General features: G+C 36.7%; 1 protein-coding gene across 1 annotated transcript in view; it reads left to right on the forward strand.

Moving 5' to 3' along the window:
• FOXP2 (forkhead box P2) overlaps nucleotides 1-20950 on the forward strand; it is a 392766-nt gene that overhangs the window by 249898 nt on the left and 121918 nt on the right. Inside the window, exon 5 of the mRNA XM_080391001.1 lies at nucleotides 7305-7394. Within this exon, the coding sequence (XP_080247127.1) occupies nucleotides 7305-7394 (90 nt within the window). The remainder of the gene's footprint in view (nucleotides 1-7304; nucleotides 7395-20950) is intronic.

The following is a 20950-nucleotide window of genomic DNA, read 5'->3' on the forward strand; positions in this document are numbered from 1 at the left end:
TTTGCATCAGTTCCTTTCCTATTTATAAATTATCAAGCCATCTATTATTCTACCTAAGCCATCACTACTTTGTTTCAGACTGCTTTAATTGAAGTAGGCTTCACAGCCAATAAGTGAATGTCTGCAATGGACAGACTTGAAAGAAAGTCCTTTTTTAACCAACTCCTTTCAAATCAAGGATATGTACGCATTTATACCATATATGCACAATATTATATGAACGTTTAATATTAAGGATCTTCTTTGTTTCTGGATTCTCTATGGGGTAGCTGTACTGATACTTCTTTTCCCTGCACACTTAAATAGCTTTTACATATCTACGAGCTGATTTTCATGCCAAATAGTTCATACCAGTTTTCATGTGGAAAACATACATGACAAAACATAAATGCCAAACATTGCTGCAATCTGTTCATATAAAACTAAGAGATCAGCTCTTCTGTTTAGCTATTACATCTCCCAGTTTTCTAAAAATGGCGCCACATGGAAGAAAATAGCAGTTGCAGGACATTTGTGAGCTTGTGGTGCTGGTATGTGATGTGTACACTGTTTTTGTTTTCATTTCATTAATTCAGTTAGCCACTGCGTAATATAAGTAGTAGGAATGAAGTAGGGTGGATTGCCTGTTCATGTGTTTACCAAAGGAAAGTTAAGTTCAGGCACGTGAGATGAAAGGAAGGAGATTGTCAGGTTGGAGCACAACATTGCTGCTGTGGGCCCCCATCTCTCCTAACCCTTGACATTTGTATTCTTCAGGTGGTCTGAGCTTTGGAGACTGCATTTGGGTTTGCTCTCATCGACCACGTTACACATGGTCTGACATGTAGCCCTAGTGACCAAAGCAGACTGATGTCTACAGGGAAGAGCCCTACTAATGGCACCAGGCACTGAAGCAGGCTGCTGTTACGGGTGGTCTGTTTCTAGCTTGGTCGCTCAGATAATGGGCAGGAATAATGAGAGTTGTTTTTGGAAAAGTGTTTAGTATCCATTGAATTGGGTTATATAGAAAGAAGCTGAATTTGCCTTATAAAATAAAATATGTTAGCTGCTAAGCTATTAGTGCCCTGTATTTATTTAGCATCCTACACATGGGGGAAAAGTAAGACACTAAACAAAAAAAAAAATTGCCAAAACAATTAGAGTGAAAAAAATCTGGTAATTAACTATTATTTTTCACAAAACTAGTCTAATTACGAATCAGTCATGGTAAAATGAAAGGTCAATAACTACAGATGCATAATTTCTCCCTGATAGATTGCTGTTTGAAAATAGGTTTATGACAATTATGTGATTAATTTCCTCTTATTAAACAGCATTATGAGACTTCATGTTGCATTCATCAGTTTATTACTGTTACTTTTTCTCTTCAGTTGCAAATTAATCCTGGATAACATCAGGGCAGAAAAGAAGCTCAGGTAGATTGAGGATCTCTTATAGTGTTGTTTGTATTGCAGGGCAAACCACAAATCTGAAGCAAAGTCAGCGCTTCAGTATGCTGAAACTGGCAGTATCAGCCTAAGAAAACAAAACAAAAAAAACCCCAAAAACAACCCAAAACCAAATAAACAAAAAACCCCCACAACAAAGTGCTTTTCAGTCCAAGGAAATGAGGGCCTGATCCCGTGAAATTCTTGTTTCTAAGACAAGGAGTGTGAGGAATATAAGTACCTAAGTTAAACTGATCCAGAACAGCTCTCCCCACTTGCCACCTAATCCTCAAACTGCTCTGCCTTTCTATCTTGAAATTCCCCAGGCATGAAGAGTTGCTGTCCTGGACAAATGCAGAATTTCCCCAGCCTTGGAAAAGCTGAGCAGCCTGGGGATCCAGGAACCAGTCATTCCTTTGCATAAATTCCTGTAGCATCAATACAGCAAATGTTTTCAAGCATATTCAGTGTTCACTTAATCATGCCCTGTAGGGCAGGGCTCATTACAGCACTTGGTGGCCACCACCATTTTTCTTTCCTCCTATCTAGCAGCTTGGTGGTAGGAGTACTTGGGGTGGTAATACAATGTCCAGGGCTGTTAACTCTTCTTTTTGAGCGCAATTTAGTTTCAAGAATTTTGGTGTCTTGAAGGTTTGTGTTCTACAATTAGGCAAGGCTGCAGGGCACCCTGCAGTTCAGCACGTTGCACATCGAAGCTGTCTGCAACTGCTAATCTAGATGCAGAAGACAGACAAATCTTTTTCATTTGAGTATTTGCATGCTTTGATGTTGGGTTAATTGAGTGAAATCCTTCTTAGTGACCATGTAAATTTTCTTAGATAATATATTCCTTGAGGTGGGTGCCAACAGCCTTAGCTATCTGGGGTTTCATTTCTACTTCTGTAGAAAACAATGCAATAATAGTTCAGTCTGCTACTCCTGGGTGAAATGGGGCTGGTTATGTGACTTGGATTTTAGTTACACACAGGATTCCCTTGACTTCATGGGCTCTCCACTACGGCACGTTTGTCCTCAGCCAACAGGTTTTTATCTCCTTTGTGTAACTTAGGGAAGAAGAGTGTTGTTAAATGGGAGTTTGCTTTTCCTGTCAAGTCTCCTGGAGAGACTGGTGTTGGAATGGAGCTGGATCATCTTGAAGTCAAGATTCTTTGAATAGCGCTAAATGCTTTGCTACTCCATTTGGAAAGATTATAAGCTGCTCTGCTGACTGGCTGTGATGTTTATTAGAGACCTTTCTGGGAAAATACAGTCAGCGAGAGAGAAAGGTTTAGCAGTTTCAGTGCTATTAGGGGACGTTGAACAGTGTTTTCTGTCACCATCTTTTCAAGGATCTCATACAGCGATGGATAGTTCTGGGCTTGTTGTTTGGAGCCAGCTGGAGATTGGGCCTGTGGCAGGGTGGGAAGGGGCAGAGGTTCTCCTAAAGTGGTTTTTATGATAAATGCAGCTATGCAATCATTTGGTTAACTTGTTATTCAACCAGTGCATAGCAGTCTTTGGCCTTAAATCCAGCTTAGCATGTTGATACGTTTCGGTTGCATAGTGCTACCAGCGAGATGACTCTCGTTTGACATATTCAGCCAGTTGGAAACTTATTTTATGTTCAGAAACTTATTTTACGTTCAGCAGGAATGTTAGAGTAAGCAGTCATTTGAAAAAATAAAGTAGGGGATTTGGAGTTAGAAAAGGGAAAGAATCTGGTTGTCTCCTGGCAAGTTTTTCAGTTCTGGTTATCTACAAAGTATACACCTCTTGTCAGTATAAATAGGGAGTGCCTGTATAAACATTCTTGTTTCGCCTGTTCCACATAATAGTTTCTTGTATCATATTTCTTTTGACCTCGCTATCTGAAACCAATTACAGGAGATCCATTTGGGCTGCATCTATTTTCATAAGAAGCCCAGGCAGCAGTGTTTTTCTCAGAGATGAATATCAACATCAAATATGCTTCTGAGTGCTTTGTTATTTATGTTTCAGAGAGATTTTGTAGCCTTCAGCTCTCAAGAATGTGTCACGCTGTGCTGTTTATACATTGACGATATTAATGGGCGTAGATGTCATTTTTCATTTTAACGTCTCAAACGCAACAGGCTGATAGGTTAAACATTCCTGTTTTTAAAGTAAAGATATGAGTGACATCTGTTTCCTAAAAAATACATCTATTTACTTTTTAAAAAACAAAGTAATAAGTTTACCATCTTTCAGTGACTGCTATCACTCTATTAAAATGATAAAACTTAAAAAAAAATAATTGAAGGCATGCTTAAATACAAGGGTTTGGAATACAAAATTAAAGCAAGTTGTGTCTCATAGTATTATCACCAAGAAATTGCAAAATCTACCACAATTTATCAACTTTAATAGGGTGAATTATATGCAATTAATTTCATTTTTGTTCTGTTTATGTTTTAGCTATGCCAAAGCTGCACAGTAAATATTAAGAAGTAGTGTTCCCAATAAATATTTTACTAGAAGACACAGTGAGTTCTGGAAACCATATGCCCAAATTTCCTGTGTATACAGCCACTATTTAAAGCAGTATAATGATTTTCATTTGCATTATTAAAATAAATTCTAATCCTCAGTTCTTTTTATTGCTTTTGTCTACTTTGACTTTTTTTGTATAGTTTTACTAATTTAGATAACTTAATTAAGGAAAAGTGCCTACTAAATTTGAAACAAATGTTCCTGGAAACTAGATCCAATTTTGACTGCCTTAGAATCCATTCTTGCTGCCATTAAGTTGAGGTAGGACTCAGCATAATTTTGGTCTGCCAGATTTATAAACATCAGTTTGTCTTCATTGAACTGGTTTTAGACCATGAGTTACTATCAAATTAGTTCATAGAAATTTAAAAGTGATACATGGGATGGGTGTTTACTTTAAGTGTATATGTTAAACTATGAATTTTGAAAGACACTTTCGAGTTGTCAATTTGTTTTGCAAAGATTTAATAGCAGCAAATTAACTGGTAGACCTGAATGTTTTATCGTCTCATAATCTTCACTTACGAAGAGTGTCAGTAATAATCCTTTGAAATTAACAATGTGTTTCTGGGAGGTTGTTTACTGAGTAGCAAAATCTAGTAGTTAAGCAGCAGACTGGGAGGAAAAAGTACCATATGACAACTGCTACAAGAACAAAGGCTGACAGTGATTTCTCCTTATGAGTTTTAAATCATCTCTGATCTCTTGAAATTGTTTTCTGTTCTTCTTCTATCTCCTGTGTTTACAGTAATCTAAACTGCCACAATAAGATCACTGAAGTATTCAGGTAGTCATCATTTATAAGACATTCTGTATTAAAAGATAAGCCTTTACTCCTTTAAAGATATCCCAACCAGCACGTATGAATCAAAATAGTTTAAGTAGTAGAGCCTTTTATGCAAACATATCCTGTTGTGCTTCCTTGCTTTTTCATAAAGTGTGAGTCTTTTTGTAGTTAGCGGTAGGAAGTCATGCTTTCTTAGGCGGATTCCTTGGGAGTATGCTAGCCACAATTTGAAATTATACCGTCTAGCTTAAATCTAAGCTGCAGCATACTGTAATTCTCAAATTTTCAAGTACTGTAAGTGTACAGCTTTACCAGATGCTTGCTTCCTTGTTTTATTGTATTGACATGAGATGACTTTGCTGCTAAGGAAGATTAGGATGCTGAAGCAGCTTGCTGAGAGTTCCAGTTATTTGCAGGTATACATCAGCATTCTATCATTCCAATTTCTTTTCTAGATAAAGGCAATGTAATGAATTTTCTCTGACCACCACAAATAAAAAATAATTATCCTTGTGTTTTTTCCCATTTTCTGCAACTCCAGATCTCTTCTCTGGTTCTTGTAGCAGTATCACACTGAGCTGTGAGGTTGGTTTTTCTGTACAGTCTCCCGTGAGTTCAGGACTGCAGTGGTTCTCTCACTTGCGTTCAAGTTTGCCTTTTGGAGAACTCATAAATATTGGGAAGGATTATAAATTTGCCATAGATATTCTGTTTGTGCATTTAATCCATGTTTTGCGTTTAAACCACTGCAAGAAGTTGGGCCAAATCCTGGTGCCCCTGAAATCAACAGATAAATTTATCTCTGATCTCAGACAGAGCAGGATTGTCTTTACGAGAACTGCGAGTGCAAAGGAGAATTTGCTATTTGCATAGGAAACAGGGCGTCCAGTGGTTCCTTGGTAACAAAACATTTCAAGTGCATTGTGAAATATGTGAACTGTTGTTTATTTTTTGGTGGAGGGAAGCTAGTTCTTTGTTGCTTAGGTTGGGAAGAATGTATAGTCTTTGTAAAGCTGACCTGTAATTACTTGAGAATTTGATGAAACAATACGGGGATTGTTGTGGGAATGTCTCCAAATGTTAAAAGTCTGCTCTGCAAACTTTGTACCAGAGCCTTCTATGGGGAGACAAATCAATGTTGTTAGGAGATGGGGCTGGTGCATTCAGTTTGTTTACTTTGGTTTTCTGTGTCTGCCTGGCTTCTCAGAAAACTTGCTTGGAGCCAGACTGTAGCAGCCCTCTCTCTGTCTTTTCATAATTGATCAGGGGATGACTGCCTTCCCTGAGGGTTAAGACGTGGCAACTTTTTCTGTTTGCTCAGCATCTCAATGCAGTAGTTCAAACATTGTTCACACCAGCTGGCAGTGTAATGCCATATGCACATCTTGTCAAAGCAACTGTTGTCATGGATACTAGAAACTATCTTAAAAACCAGCTCATTTGAGTCTAATCAAAATTGTACCTCTCTGTATCAGCTGAGAATCTATTATTTTAGGGAACATTGATCAAATGGTATTTATTGCAGTATACTCCACCTAAACTATGTTTTAATAACATAGATAATAGCGTGATGTATTTTAAAGCTGTTACTGCTATGTACTGAATGCTTTTTTTGAGGTGGCAGGAGGCAGGCGGGGGGGGGGGGGGGGGCGTCGCAGGGATGGGGGGTGAGTTCTCCAGGTAGTTTCAGTGGAAATGTTTTGAATCTTTTTTTTCATTTCTTTAATAAATACGACTTCATAACACTTGGCATTTTAAAAACATTTTTATAGGGAAAAATATTTTATATTAGCTTTTTTTGGGGGAAGTAGAATGTTTGTTTACATTTCATATGTTTCACTGTATTTTGCTGAGTTGGAATGGAAAAAGAAATGAAAACATTTTCTATTTTGATTGGGATACTGTCATCCCTGAGCCTGATCTGGTTGGTTGAGTAGTAATTTCTTTGTTCTCTGATTTTCCTAAGAATGCAAATGAAAACCACTCATTTTTATTTGGCATTAAAACTGCACTTTTTTTTTTTTGTCAAAGGAGAGGTTTCTCCTTGAATTGTAAGTACAAAAAGTGTTTTTAATCTTCAATGAATATCCTTATTAATTCACTTTCAAGATAATCTGATGTTGATTTGTCAAATTTAATTACAGCTTCCGGTAACACTTGAAGTCTACTTGCTTTTGCTTCAAAATTCTAATATGAAAATGCAAATTGAATGATAATTTGCAAGGGAGTGGGCATTTTAGTTGAACACTCAAAGACAAGTTCCTTGTGGAAATGAGGCTATTGATGCAGTTTATGATTTTTCCTCTTCAAGCACTTCAAACAAATTAACTTTATTTCCTGCAGGATTTCATGTACATCCATAAATTCCAGTGAAGTCCTATATATGTACTTTCAGATGATTTTTTTTATGTTTTAAGTAAAAAACAAACTGAAGTCTGAAAACTAGCAAATACAAATCGACTAGGAGGAGATTGTATTTGTTCAATTGGACTTTTACCTTACATTAGCAATGAGTAACTCATGTCTTTCTAGGAACTGGTGGAAATTATTTACCTTTTTTTTTTTTTTTTTTTTACTTTTAGGCACTCCAGGCAGCAAGGCAGCTGCTTTTACAGCAGCAGACAAGTGGACTGAAATCTCCTAAGGGCAGTGATAAACAGAGACCACTGCAGGTTAGTAAAGTATCCTTGCTTTTGGGACCTTTACTCTCAGGGAAGAGCAGTGTGCTTGGTCACATGTCAGACGTGTGTGGATGCCCGTTCTCTAATGCTGTGTATGTGCATGTTCACATACAGGAGATTACAGACTTGCATACTGGTGACTTCTCATTCGCAGAGAAAATTCACCATAGGTTACAAAAGCCTTTTGTAGCTATAGATGCTTGAAAGGTCTAGGACTAAGTCTGAATTCAGTAGCTTTGGTATGTATTAATTTTTAGATGTGTTGCAAAATTGGTATGTGATTTTTATACGTAGATCAAATGGTAAAAATGGCTGTGTTAAGACTAAAAGTAAAACAGTATCCAGGGGAAAAAAAAAAAAAAAAAAAAAAAAGAAAAAAAAGCTAGTAACTCATTGGTACTATACCTAAGTGACAAACAGTTTTCAGAAATTATCAACACAACCGCTTGAAATAATGAAAGAGCTGTTTCTGCCGTTTTAGAAAAGCGTATGTCATGGAGTTTCACACTGGGATGTTGTTGGGCTTCAGACTGTGTTTGGGTGAATAGAAGTTCTGTTATTGAATAATTATTTTAAAGGCATTATAACTAAAAATACATGTAGCACTTTATTCGTGAAGAATTTTGTCTGGGGTTTGGGTGTTTTTTTTGAGGTTTTAATTCATTTATTGCAAATTCAGAATTCCAGATGAAATTGCAGTCTGCTGACAAAACTGCTTCTCTCATTGTATAGAGACCAAATGTGAGTGTTTAACTGCTGAATTAGTCTGTTGCAGGCAAAAAATGTACATGGGAGAGGATTTTATTTTGTTCAGAAAATAAAAAATGGTAACTCCTACCATTCTTTTCTTCACATCTGTTTTTCTGGGTGAGCCTTTATCCTCTTGGGACTTCCCCAGCTCTCTGATGGAACAGGGCATTTTCATCTCGTTTTTAGTTTTTGTTGTGCATAATGGAGGACCCCAGGCACCAGCATTTATCTTTTTCTCCGCCAGTTAAATGTGAAATTTGAACACTTGTGCAATTTTTTCTATGTAATTCACATTGTCTCCTTTTCTTCGTGAAACTTCATGGAGCAATGTTGGACACAGCAAACAGTTCCACATTCCACATCAGCTCTCTTCAAATATACATTTAAAGTTGTATTTATTTGCTCAGAACCAAACAAGAACTTAGAAAAATTACTAAAGCCACGCTGTACTTGTCCAGTCCAGAGACACAGGAGCCCTGGAGCCATCTCACCTTTCCACTCTTTGCTCTTGACTTTGCTTTGTATTAAATATCTTCTAGGCTGAAGATACTTAATTCTCATTTAATATGGGAAGAGTAGTCATAAAGACGGCAGCCTGTGAACGATGTAGGTTTTTTGAGTTTTTAGAAGTGGGGGTTGAATCATGGAGATGATTGAATACTGTGAAAGCAGTTTATTCTGCTAGCTCCTCATTCTGGAGGGTGACGTGGGCTGTATAGGAGTGTACAAGGTCCATCTAGCTCTGTGTCCGGTCTCTAAACTGGCCAACACCAGACGCTAAGGGAAGTATATGAAACTGGCAAGAATAGTGGTGTTTTCCCAGTATATGTTTCCCAGTGAAGTTAGCTTGCTTTAATCTTCCAGTTTGTAAACTGGAACGGTTCAGGAGCTACTGATGTCTCCGTTCACGTTCTCCACCCATTTGTAAACCTTCTTTTCAAGACTGAGGAGGTGGGGTTGTGCACTATTGGTGGCAGGCATTGATGAAAGGAGAGAAAACCATGTCTGGAGACAAAGACAGTCATGCAAATAACCCAGAGGATGATGACATGAGGAGAGGGAGTCTTGTGCCTTCCTACTCCCGGAGCACTGACCCTGGCCTGATGCTTTTAAAACGCCATGGGATGGTATATTGTAGAGATATCCTGTATTACATGTTTGCCGGGAAGAGTCAGTGCCTTTTAAGTCACACTCGTGAGGCAGGAAGAAGAAAATAAACCAAATAATTTTCTTTTCAAAATTGTTACATGCTCCCTAAAGCCAAGATTATTGCTCACATTTCCAGCTTTTCCTTCCATGATCAGTATGTACACAGAGCCTCTTATTAGCCTTGGACACTTCATTTGGTTCCTTTTTAAATGAGAGGAAAATGGAATTTGCTCCCAGACTTTGGTTTATGTATCAAACACCGTGTAAATTCAGGTATGAGCACAAACTCCATTTTAATTCTCTTCTTTAGTGAAAAGGATGTATAAAGGTTTTGAAAATGAGTCCTTGGAGCTTTTCTATTTCTGTCTTTTACTGTTACTACAGAGCTGTTCATTGTTCATTACGTAGTTGTTCATTATGTAGTGGAAATTCACATTTTGAGCATTGTGATGCCTGTTTAACCAAATACAGTAATATGGGTCATAAAATTGTAAGCATTATTACTTTATTATGCCAAATTTAATGGTAACTTTAGCCAAAACCTCCTAGCAGTAGGAACTGCTAAATGTGTATAAGCAATCTGAGGTTTATAAGACAAAAATGCTCGTGATTGTGTTGTGCTTAAGGAAAGAGACTTCTCCCAGTATTTAAAAATACTTTAATATTAGTGTATTTCTAATTTCCTTTAATTTCAGAGCAATTTTCTAATCTGGCAACTGGAGATATGTTAGATCCAATCTATAAATCTAGTAAAAACCTAATAAAACTTTTAAAACTAGCTCCAGATCTGCAGGGAAATGTGTGTGTTAGGTAAGCCTTGCCATTGCATCTCTCATTGCTCCTTATTTTGATATAAACTCTTCTATTGTTCCATGTGCCAAAGAAGGAAAAAAATGGTATTAATTTTAGTGGCCATCTTTCCATATTTGATGGATATTTGGAAGAAAGTAGCATATGGTGTTTTTCTATATGTTGTCTCTGTTACTCCATAATGAGTCAAGTATTTTAGTGACTTACAGCACCTACTAGCTAATCAGCAAGTTGAAGGCTTATTGAAGAAACCTTCAAATTTGTGTCTTCAGATTTGCAAAAACAGGGTGTTGGGTAAGTCATGATGTTCTACTGTACTTTACAGAGGGGATGGTTTTAAAGAACTGCTGGGGTTTTCCTAGAAGAATTTGAGTGTCTTTTGTATTATTCTCATGAGAAAACTTTTTAAATTTACCGCTATGTTATCTATTGTAAAAGAGGAATGTTCTTTTGGGAAATATTTTTGGTTTAGTTTTCAATGCAAAAGTTACCCTTATCTAGTAGTTTTCCTGTATTTTCAGGGAGAGGAGTTACATATTTAGATTGTGAATTAACAGAATACCTGCAAAAATTACAGTTTTAGATAAAGTCTTATCTTGATCTACTATTACTTTCCGATTTACATTTTTCTGGGTTACAGACTGCAGATGGCATAACCATTAGCATGTTTTATGCAAAACAGAAGGAGAAAAACATCCCATCTGACAAGCTTGAGTACCAATTGCAGTAGCGATTTTACTTTCATATATAGATAGCCGAATAAATGTATTTGAAACATGTTTATATATGCCATTCATTCCACTGATGCACCAATTGAATTGATCCAATCAGTGCATACATTGATTAATGATATATTGCAGAATAGCTGAGGAGGGTTTGTGATGAGACTTGAGGATAATGTTAACCTGCATGTGATGAGATAATAGCGTTTACTTTCTTACTGTGCATCCTGGAAAACATATTGCAGTAGTAAGGTTAAGATTTCTATAGTACTGTTTTTTGTTTCCGAGTGCTTTTCTTTTCCGGAGAAGCTGTGGTTGTGGTAATCCATGGTGAAGGGAGCTGATTGCTTTCATGGATTTTACTCCCTATCGCCACATTTCCATAGTAGGCATAACAGGGAAAATGTCACTTCAGCTCTTAGAACCTGTAGATCATTATCCTGTGGCAGAAAGTCACTGTCCTTATGGCCGCTGAAGAACCTAGTGCCATCTAGCCTGAGTTTTACAACTGGAAGCTTTATTGTCTTGTTACAATGAAAATCATGAGCGAGACTTGCAGTTCATCGGGAACTGTGCGGAGCACAAGTGTAACCCAAAGGTAAATGCTGTCAATTTGCTACCATTGGTGGGAGTTCAGGTACAGCATTGCAATTGTTTCCCTTCCAGGTGGGCAAATCTAGCTGCTTGGACTGATCTGTCCATGATACACATACTCTTGTTGGCTGCATAGCATAGTGATTTGGACAGCTAGTTGTAATTTTGTTTGCTCTAAGAGCTATGAAAAGCCTAGATATTCTTATACCCTATAATGACTGTAAAGTAGTTTATCTTGATAAAGTCAGACCTTGAACTTTATCAGAATTAGAATAAATAGATCATTATCTTCCATCCCATAAGTTAATATATCTACAATGAGTTGGTTAGTTGTGTTTTCTTTCGTGCTAGGAGATTTGTTGTTTCAACATCAATACTAATGCATTCTGTACGAGTATGGCATGTCAGGAAATCATGACTCCTGAAACCAAAGGGTTAATCTTCATGTTTACCAAGCCTGTTGTATAAATATCATGCTGTATGGAGTGTTGAGTTGTTAAGGTAAGCTTTGTTTATTTAGCATGAGCACTTCGCTGCAGTATAATCATGTGATAAAATTTGGGAAAAAGTAAGCATACATTTAAGTTTAATTACTTAATGTTTGTTGCATTAATACGTAGTATCAGAAGAACCACTTTTTTTAAAGTAAAATGCAAAAATTTAGCATGAAAAGATATTCATAGTCTCTCTTAACCTACTCTCCTTGCTTTACTCTCCCCTAGTTTGGTCATCTCCCTTTGGATCTTCATATGGGTCTGAATTTAAAATTCATTGCATGTAATAAATAAGCAAACATATCATTAATATTGTAACCTTTAGTTACTTTTTAAAACATACATAAGGGGCTTATGAGAGATAAGAAATCAGGAGTGTGGGAGAAAAGAGACAAAATGTACTGCTTATAAATTCTATCCTCTGACTTAATGCACACTGACTGCAACCATGCATGTGTAGTCAGTAAAAAATTCCCAGTTTAAAAACAGCAAAAACCCAAGTGCTGGTTGTAACTTAGATAGTTTTCTTTGCATTGCATTCAACAAAAACAGAAACAAATCTAACTGGTCTAAAACTGTCTTTCTAAAACCTGTGTGTTACATATTTCTGTTTATTTAATGCGTGCTGCTAAGCATAGGAAGTAGGAGGATTTTGTACATGCTAGGAAGCACTGATTTAGAAAGATGCAAATGCCTTATATATAGTCTAATAGGAGAGCAGTGATAAACAGTCTTTTTCCCTCTCGAGTGTAATTCTGGAGGAAATGTGTGGCCTACATATAAGCAAACATTGAGGCTTGGGGTAAATTAAATTTGGAAAATAGCTGCTGGAAAATCCTAAGTCCCATTTTCCCTTGTAAGTCTGTTAGGAGGAATATGCAGTTATCCTCTAAGGTGCAGAAATTTGCATCAGTGATACCCACTCTAAAAACAAGGATAACCCCAAGAGATGGAGAGAAGGCAAGGAGCTATTTTTAGGTAAGGTGTCGGGGGGAGGGAAAGGGGAAATATCCATGTTCAAGGTTTAATGGCACAGAAAACAGGAGTATCATTTCAGATAGAGAGATAAATACAAAAATAAAGAAAAAAAGCCTGGACGTATTTCATTGATTTACAGTGAAAGCGTCTGGATAACAAACTTGGTGGGAAGTCCTTATTTATGTAGATGCAAGTCTACTCCAAAGGCTTGTCCTGTCTTTGACAACCTCTTTTACTTGTGAAAAAAATGTATTTTGCATCGTGTGCCATTTTGCTGTAAATTCTTTCAAGAATATTACTTCAAGTCACTTTTTACTCTTGAAAAAATCCCAGTATTAAAAAACAGCATTACAAGAAAGTGGCACTAGTTAGTATGGTTTCCTTCTTAAATTAAAAGTGTCAGTCACCTTGAGGTATTATCCCTTATTGATAAAGCAGATAATTGTCATTTTCAGGCACATAAAATATTACAGCTAACCTTATGTGTGGGCTTTGTAATGTGGAAAAATATTTACTAGCAGCCTTCTAGTGGAAGTTACCACATAATGGCTTCATCTGTACCTAACAGAGGAAAAAAATTAGCTGGTGCAGAGAGTACATCTTCATCCTGAAAATATTGTTGCAATATTATAAAATATTTTGGAAGAAGAGGAAAGAAGTATTATGCAAGTCCTGTTTACAGGTATTGAATATGCAGAATACTAATTAGGATTACTATGTGATCAGGGATTTCATGAGGCATTTTAGTGTTAAACATATGTCTGCGTGGCAATCTGATGTGTCACTCTGTTACTGTGACTGTCGGGGAATCATTTGTCACCTACATCACTGTCATGTCTTTCCTTTCCCCCTTTCCCTTTAGTTGATTCTGGTACTTCTAGAGGACAGGGAGGAGACGGGACTGGTTCTTAACTGGGATTCAGAAAGGCAAACCTTCAGGGAGAGTGCCTAGGTACTTTCACAGCAGCTTTTACGTAGCCAACCAGCAGACCCATTTTCCTCTCGCAGTAGAATCCGCAGCCTATCTGATACCAGGGAACGTTGCTGTGCATGGGATGGATGGATGGATGGATGGATGGATGGATGGACGGATTAGGCTTTACATTCTGAGCTATAGGAGTCTCCAAGCTCTACAGAGAAGTGGATTTGCCTTGCTTGAGCAGCTGGAAAGCTGTGTCCTGCAGGGAGCCCTCCCAGTGCAACCAGCACGCATGTTCAGGATTGCTCATCTTCAGGCTGCCTGAGTGGTTCCTCTGTGGTGCTGGGAGGTGTAGGTTCCCTTGAGCCGCTTCTCCAGGCTCTTGCAACAGGTCGGATCAGCCTGATGCTCTGCCCAGCTGGCTCCTTGCCCAGAAGAGCTTGTGAAGAGCTGAGAGGGAATGAGTGAAAGGCCCCCCACTCGGTGCGCGGCTCTATTAAAGGGTATGCTCCCAGGCAGGGCCCTAATTATGCCCATTTAGGATCACACCACTTGAGCAAGGCTCTCCCGATACTCTTGAATTTGAAAAAGACATTAGTGTGCATTGATTTAGAAAGTGCCAAAGCAGGAAAAGCAGCTGAACAAAAATATTCTGTGGCTGCTCTAGATGGGTATAAATTTTAAAAAATTGTTTCTAGTTTAAATACTGTTAAGGAAAGTCTCTTTATATTTTTAATTTTTTTTTTTTTCAGAAGGTTTTTCATTTCATCAGGCAGTTATAAAAGTCGAGGAAATTTTCGATGAAAAGCAAAGTTCTGTGACTAAAAAATGAAGAATCTTCAGCCAATAGTAGCAAATGCAGGTTTCCACCTGAAATCCAGTCTCTCTCTGTAGCCATTCAAGGCATTCCTTGTGCAGATTACTTCCCATACTTTTTTTTTTTTTTCAGATGAATTTTACTTTGTGAATCTATTCTTGATATTTCATAATTACATAGACTTTTTTTTTTTTTTTTGTAGTTTCTGTGTTAGCTGTCCAGTTGCTTTACCAAGCAGGGGGACTTTGCTGGGGGCGTGGGGAGCAGACTAATCAGGAATCTGAATGTATGCCAAGATCAACGTAGGTGTTAATTTTAGTTTACCTTCACTTGGGCTGTGTACATGTAAAATTTAATTAAAAACTGTTAAAATTATCCAGATGATCATGCATAAATATTACACAGAAAAAAAGCATGTGAGCATATGTGCTGCTGAAAAACCAATCACACGGTCAAGTGGAAAAGCACGTCAGCCCATCCTGCTGGGAAGTGTGTGTTGTCCAACAATTGCCACTTTGGTGTTCTAGGTCTTTTTATGCCTTCCTGTGCTTTTAATACAATATTATTGACACAGACAGATGAGGGTATTATGAAATAGAATTAATGGTGAAAAATTTACTAAACACTACTTCAGGGCTTTACTACTTGATTACATGAAGCTTTGAAAAGCAATTGTACAATAATACTATGTACAAAGGAAACTATATGGTGTGCCAATGACATCAATATGTTTCAAGAATTACAGAGAACCTGAAGTGTGAGATTTTCCCCTAAGTGTTCACAGTAAATCCGTTTGTTCAAGAAATACACTTTCAGTGGTGTAGAAAAGACAGCCTACACAGCACTGAGGAAAACCAATACAGTAACATGTCAGAAAAAAATAGAAAAATCAACTCTGTGCTTGTAGAAGTTATTTTAAAATTCAAGCAGTTATCATTTAGAGCACAGATAGCTATGGGCTTGACACTTAAAAATAATCTAATTACCAAGGGAAGGAAAAATATTTCCCAATACAAGGTATGGTGCGATGTGAAATTGTACACAAAATAGAGTTTGTTTCCATTTTAAGAACAGTTGAGGATACTATGGAGAACCTCAGTTTGAGGCCATAGTCTCTGAAGTGGAAATAGCATTGCAAATACAGAGGCAAATGGTGATTGATATAAGGAAAAAAAAAATCATCATTTAGAAAGGGTTGAACCCATACTCTGGGTGAGGAAATAAAAATGCCTAATTGCAAGCTTGCTGTAACAACAGGAGACGTGTATTTTACCCACAGAAAAGAAAAGAGGAGGATAAGGTTTGCCAGAGGGCTGGGCTGTTGTTCAAGGTAGATACCTTTCAAGAATGTAATTTAGGAAGTAAATTCTGATAAATTTTAGAAAGTACTGCAAAGAACAAGGTCATGTATTTAAGAACTTAGAAAAATTTCTTCCTTGAGCTTGTGTCCATAACTTAAAATGAAAAAGGAAGAGAGAAGCTCAGTGTATTGGTTGCTGTATGACTGTGAATGACCAGTGATGTAACAGTGATTTTTCACCTGTGATGTAACAGGTGAGAAAACAAGAACATGCAATTGTAAATGTAAAAAGATGTTTCCAATGAAAATAGGGGAATATTAATGCCATTTTTAAAAGGTATCTTTGAGACCCCATCTGGAATAGTGGAGATATGCAATCCACCTGCTTTCCGGCACCTTATTAGATGTGTGCTCTATATAGCTCTGTTGAAAGAATCAGGGCTGTAGCACTGATGCCCTGAATTTCCATGAAGTGAAGGTATCTCACCGTTTTGACTGTAGCTGATAGTTTAGCACATTTGCTACATACCTACAGTAAGGTTGTGTGAATTCTGTGTATATTTTCATGATATATAACTCCAAGAAGGTTTCATTCAGACTGATGCATAGGCTGAAAGGTTGTGCTTGCTCTATGCAATTTGGGTCAAGAAAGAAGCAAGCTTTAGGAAGGAAGAAACATCTGTTACACTTCTTAAGAACAGTGTTAAATATGGTAACACGTAGCTAAGCTAAACATGAATGACCTATGGAAAAGAAAGCTTTTCATTATGCAGAGAAAGGTTTCTGGACTACTGTTCTAGTAGAAGTGGTGGAAGCAAGAGACACCTCCCACACACGCTGCCTAGTTAAAGGTAAAGCCTGACCAGCTGAGAAAGGGACTTACATAACATGAATTACAATAATAAAAATATTAAAAACTTTGAAAGTCTCTTCTAGTCCTGTAGAGTTGTGGCATTTTTTGTTGTTGCTGTTTTTTTTTTTTAAAAAAGGTAAGGAGTCACTGAAGCCAATAGCAATATTCTAGGGAACAAATGGTGTGCTGATTTTTCAATAAATCAGCACATTCATTTTAAAAGGATTTTAATGCCTTCTTAAAATTACAGCATGTACCTGAAATGCCTTAAAGGACATGACAATTGATTATTTTTTTAAAAAAATCAACTTTATTTTCCATATATTTATGGCCTGCTTCATGAATAAAAAACACTGAAGACTAGATAATGACTGGCATTTAATAAAATACAGATGACATCCTAAATTCACAGTATTTCATCTATTTAAATTCACTTTCAGTATATGACCATTTTGGATACTTTAATCCTCACTTGTTATATTACAACAAAAGTTAGCGATTTCTACGAACATAATCAAAGTAGCTGTAGCTTTCACATAATTTTATATAGTCAGGATTTTTTTAAGCTATTAGATACAAAAATGGGTTGACTTCATAATTATCAGTAAGACATAGAAGAAATACCACTGAATTAATAAATATGGCCATTTTTAATTGGAAGTCATTCATTCTAAAATTAGTTTGCTCTTCTAAGCAATAAATACACTGAAACAAGAGGTAGAATTTATTATAAAAAAAAAAACCACCAATATTTTAAATATGTTTTCTTCTCAAAATACCCGCTTTTATAATGGTTAAGTTTATTTATAGAGTTTACGTGATTTTCTCACAATGCCTGAAAACAAAATGAATTAGTCTAACAGCCCATTTATGAGATAATTATTATTGCAACCATTTTAGGGTCTGGCATATAGTATGACACAATAAGTTTCAGAGCCAAGATTAAGAGAGGGGACTCTTGCACACTGAAGAAAAGTCATACTAATTTACATACTTGCAAAATAGTTTACTCTAGGAAAATGTTGTTCTGTGGAGGCAATACTTGTGTAGAGTTCTTTGAGTATTTAATCATTGTAATTTGACTGGGGCAGTACAGTTTGTATTGTAATAGTCCAGGCATACCTCTAGAAACAAATAATTAGGACTTTCTGTATGATCCTTTGGAATATTTGTAGTTAACAAATATAAGTGCTATTGTATCAGCCTTAATCTTCATAATAAAGAATGTCCTGAAATACAACCAGAGATAATATTGTATCAGTACTCGTTAAGACTGATTTCCCAACCCTCTTGAGTTTTGGTAGCATTGTCAAGATAAATTGAAATAGTAAAAAACGTCCAATTGTGTATAGTGTTTGGACAGTCAATATAAATATTTATAGGATTTTCTTTGATTTATTGGATCTTTTGGGGTTTTTTTACTTTAAGTATAGTAAGTAGGAAGTTACTAAAGTAGTTTCGGAAAGGCTGAACTATAGTAGTGTTATCATCTTTAAAATTAATTCTGGTGTAATAAAAAAGCCACAAAAAAGGTTTGATAATGCTTTTATTATGTGTGGAATCACTTAGATTTTTTAAGTGAAAACCCTGAATAATTTTAGTGATAGCAGAATTTGACCCCTTCTTGTAGTTAAGGTAGAAACTAATGTATCAGAGCTGTTGATGCACCACATTATTTACACAGGAATTATTTCTCAATTAAACTTCTGTGAACGTCAAAGAGTTTAGGAGGAACTCAGGAACAGAATCCTATTTCAGGGAAGAATCCTTGTTATTTAAGTCACTTTTCTCCTCTGTGAAACTGTCAACAGGAATTCTAAAAACATTTTGAAAACCTTTGTTTTACCTGGCAGATTGTTTTAAATGTTCCGTGTTTTTTTCCTTGGAGAGTAAACATCATTACCATAGAGCCTTCAGAATGGTGCCATAAAAATGGTGCAAGAAGTTGTTCGTTCTATTTTAATTTGGGGAGATTTAGTGTTGTGATTTTCATTTCATTACATCGAAACGTTGTTAGTGTTGTTATTAATTAGTAATTTAAAGTGTGATTTACATAAGAAGGGTATGCTTTATAGAATAATAATTAGTGTGCTTTCTCTCTTAGAGATAAAACAGTGAGGAACTGTTGTTTTTGACAAATACTGTTCTGGACATTTGGCTTGAATAACAGTCCATGATCAAAAAAACACTATTTTTAAGCTTAAAATGTATTAGATTACATGCTCAGTATTGATCTCATTGTTAGGATGAAACTTTTATTTTTCATACTTTTAATATTTTATTATTCGTACTATTGCAGTTATGAAAGCTTTGTGTTAGAGGTTTGAGTCTTGTTATATTAGTCACTGTAAAAAATGTTAATGTGAATCAGATTTCCAGAAGCATACAGTGCATTCTGGCAACACTAACGGAGTGCAAGAAGAGAAAAAGAACTGCAGAGACATGCATCATTGACATACCCATTGAAGCAGGACTGAGCAGTAGGCAGGAGGTTTATGCTTATACATCTTTGAGTGTATTTCCTGCTCAACTGTGTAAGCACAAGGTATAGGAATACATTATTTACACTTTTTGGAGAATACCAGAATCCATTGGCTCAAGTTTTGAGTGATACTGGATAAAAAAGGAGATACGATCTCTACAGGTCCCAAGGTATCTCCTCTCTTTTATCATCCCTCCAGCTCTTCTAGTCCATCTTTTCTGTTTTATGGCTGCAGAGTTGCCTTTTAGCTTTACAGTTACAAGTGCTGAGGCTTCACAGGATCTAATTGTTCCCTTGCAGTTTGAGGAACAAAAGACTTGAAATTAAGCTAAAAGGATGATACAGGTCTTCAAGCACAAATCTGTGCCGCAAGATGTTATGGATGCTGAACATTTAAATCGGCTCAAAAATCAAGTGAACAAATTAATGGAAGAAAAATTCATCCATACGAAATGCAAATTCCTCATTTTCATAGTCTCTAAAGCCCAAAGTGCTGGGACTGTGGGAAGGGGCCAGGGAAAGCGTCACTATATCCGTAGGCCACCATGGGCACTGAGTATTGACCACTGTTAGAGGCAGCACAGCAGGCTAAATGATCATTTAGTTTAATTCAGTGTGCCGTTCTTCTCTCTAGTCAAGCAACATCTAGAAAGCAACATACTTTCCTTCTGAAGACTTGTTTTTAGCCATCCAAGTAAACTTGATTTTCCTCCAAGAAATGTCTGGTTCCACCAGCAAACTTCAAAGTTTACAAATCACAGTCCATTAGACTTCTCACAACTGTTTTTTGTCATGTTTTGAAGAAGAAAACCTCTAAAAATACCTGACCTCTCCCAGTCCAACCTTTTAGGGAACGCTTGTCTTCGTGACACGACACTGACATCAGGATGATGTAGTATGCATTTCGCTAGCCCTAATTACTGTGCGCTGTGGTGGAAAGATTGGATTAATCAGGTTAAGATCAAGGGAAATAGTTGGGTCCTCAAGTGATTTCAAGCTACCTAGCCACTTTGTAGCACCGCAGAGTCCATCAGATGCTTGACATGATCTGAAAATCAGATGCATGATCTGAAAGTGGTAAGAAGGGGCCTTCCAGAATGGGAAGGATGTACTTGAGTTGCATTGGGAGCAGCTGTGTGGTTCTCCCATGAGCTTGTAGCTATGTTACAACTTTGACCGTGCAGACAGTGAAGCACAGATCTTTACATTCCTGGTTGTGGATACAGGACTGCAATGTTTCTCCCAGTGTATGGGAAAGGTTCTTCCAAATGTTACATCTTCAATTCCCATATGAATAAGCCACAGTTAATAAAAAAGAAAAAAAAAAAAGTCAGGCTGCCATCTGTAGAAGTGAGGGGAATATTTAAAAAAGCATCAACATAATTTTTAAATGTAGTTCCATTCTTTTGATCTATCAGTCTTATAATCTACAATTAAGTTAGTGAAAAACTACCAAGAAATACAGTGTTAAGGTTAGGTATAATGGCTAATTTTAATGTGGAGTATAGCCCACATTTAGTCTTATATAAAATGCTGCTATGCAAATAGGCAAAGTAAAAGTCTAAATTACTGACTGTCCTGTTCTGAAATAAGATAAATTTCAATGTTGTAGAAAGTTAAGTATATCTGAGCTAAAAGAACATGACAAGGCATAAAATAGTGGCAGAACACGCATCCAG

The sequence above is a fragment of the Falco punctatus genome (assembly GCF_963210335.1).
Source record: "Falco punctatus genome assembly, chromosome: 6".
NCBI classification, from domain to species: domain Eukaryota; kingdom Metazoa; phylum Chordata; class Aves; order Falconiformes; family Falconidae; genus Falco; species Falco punctatus.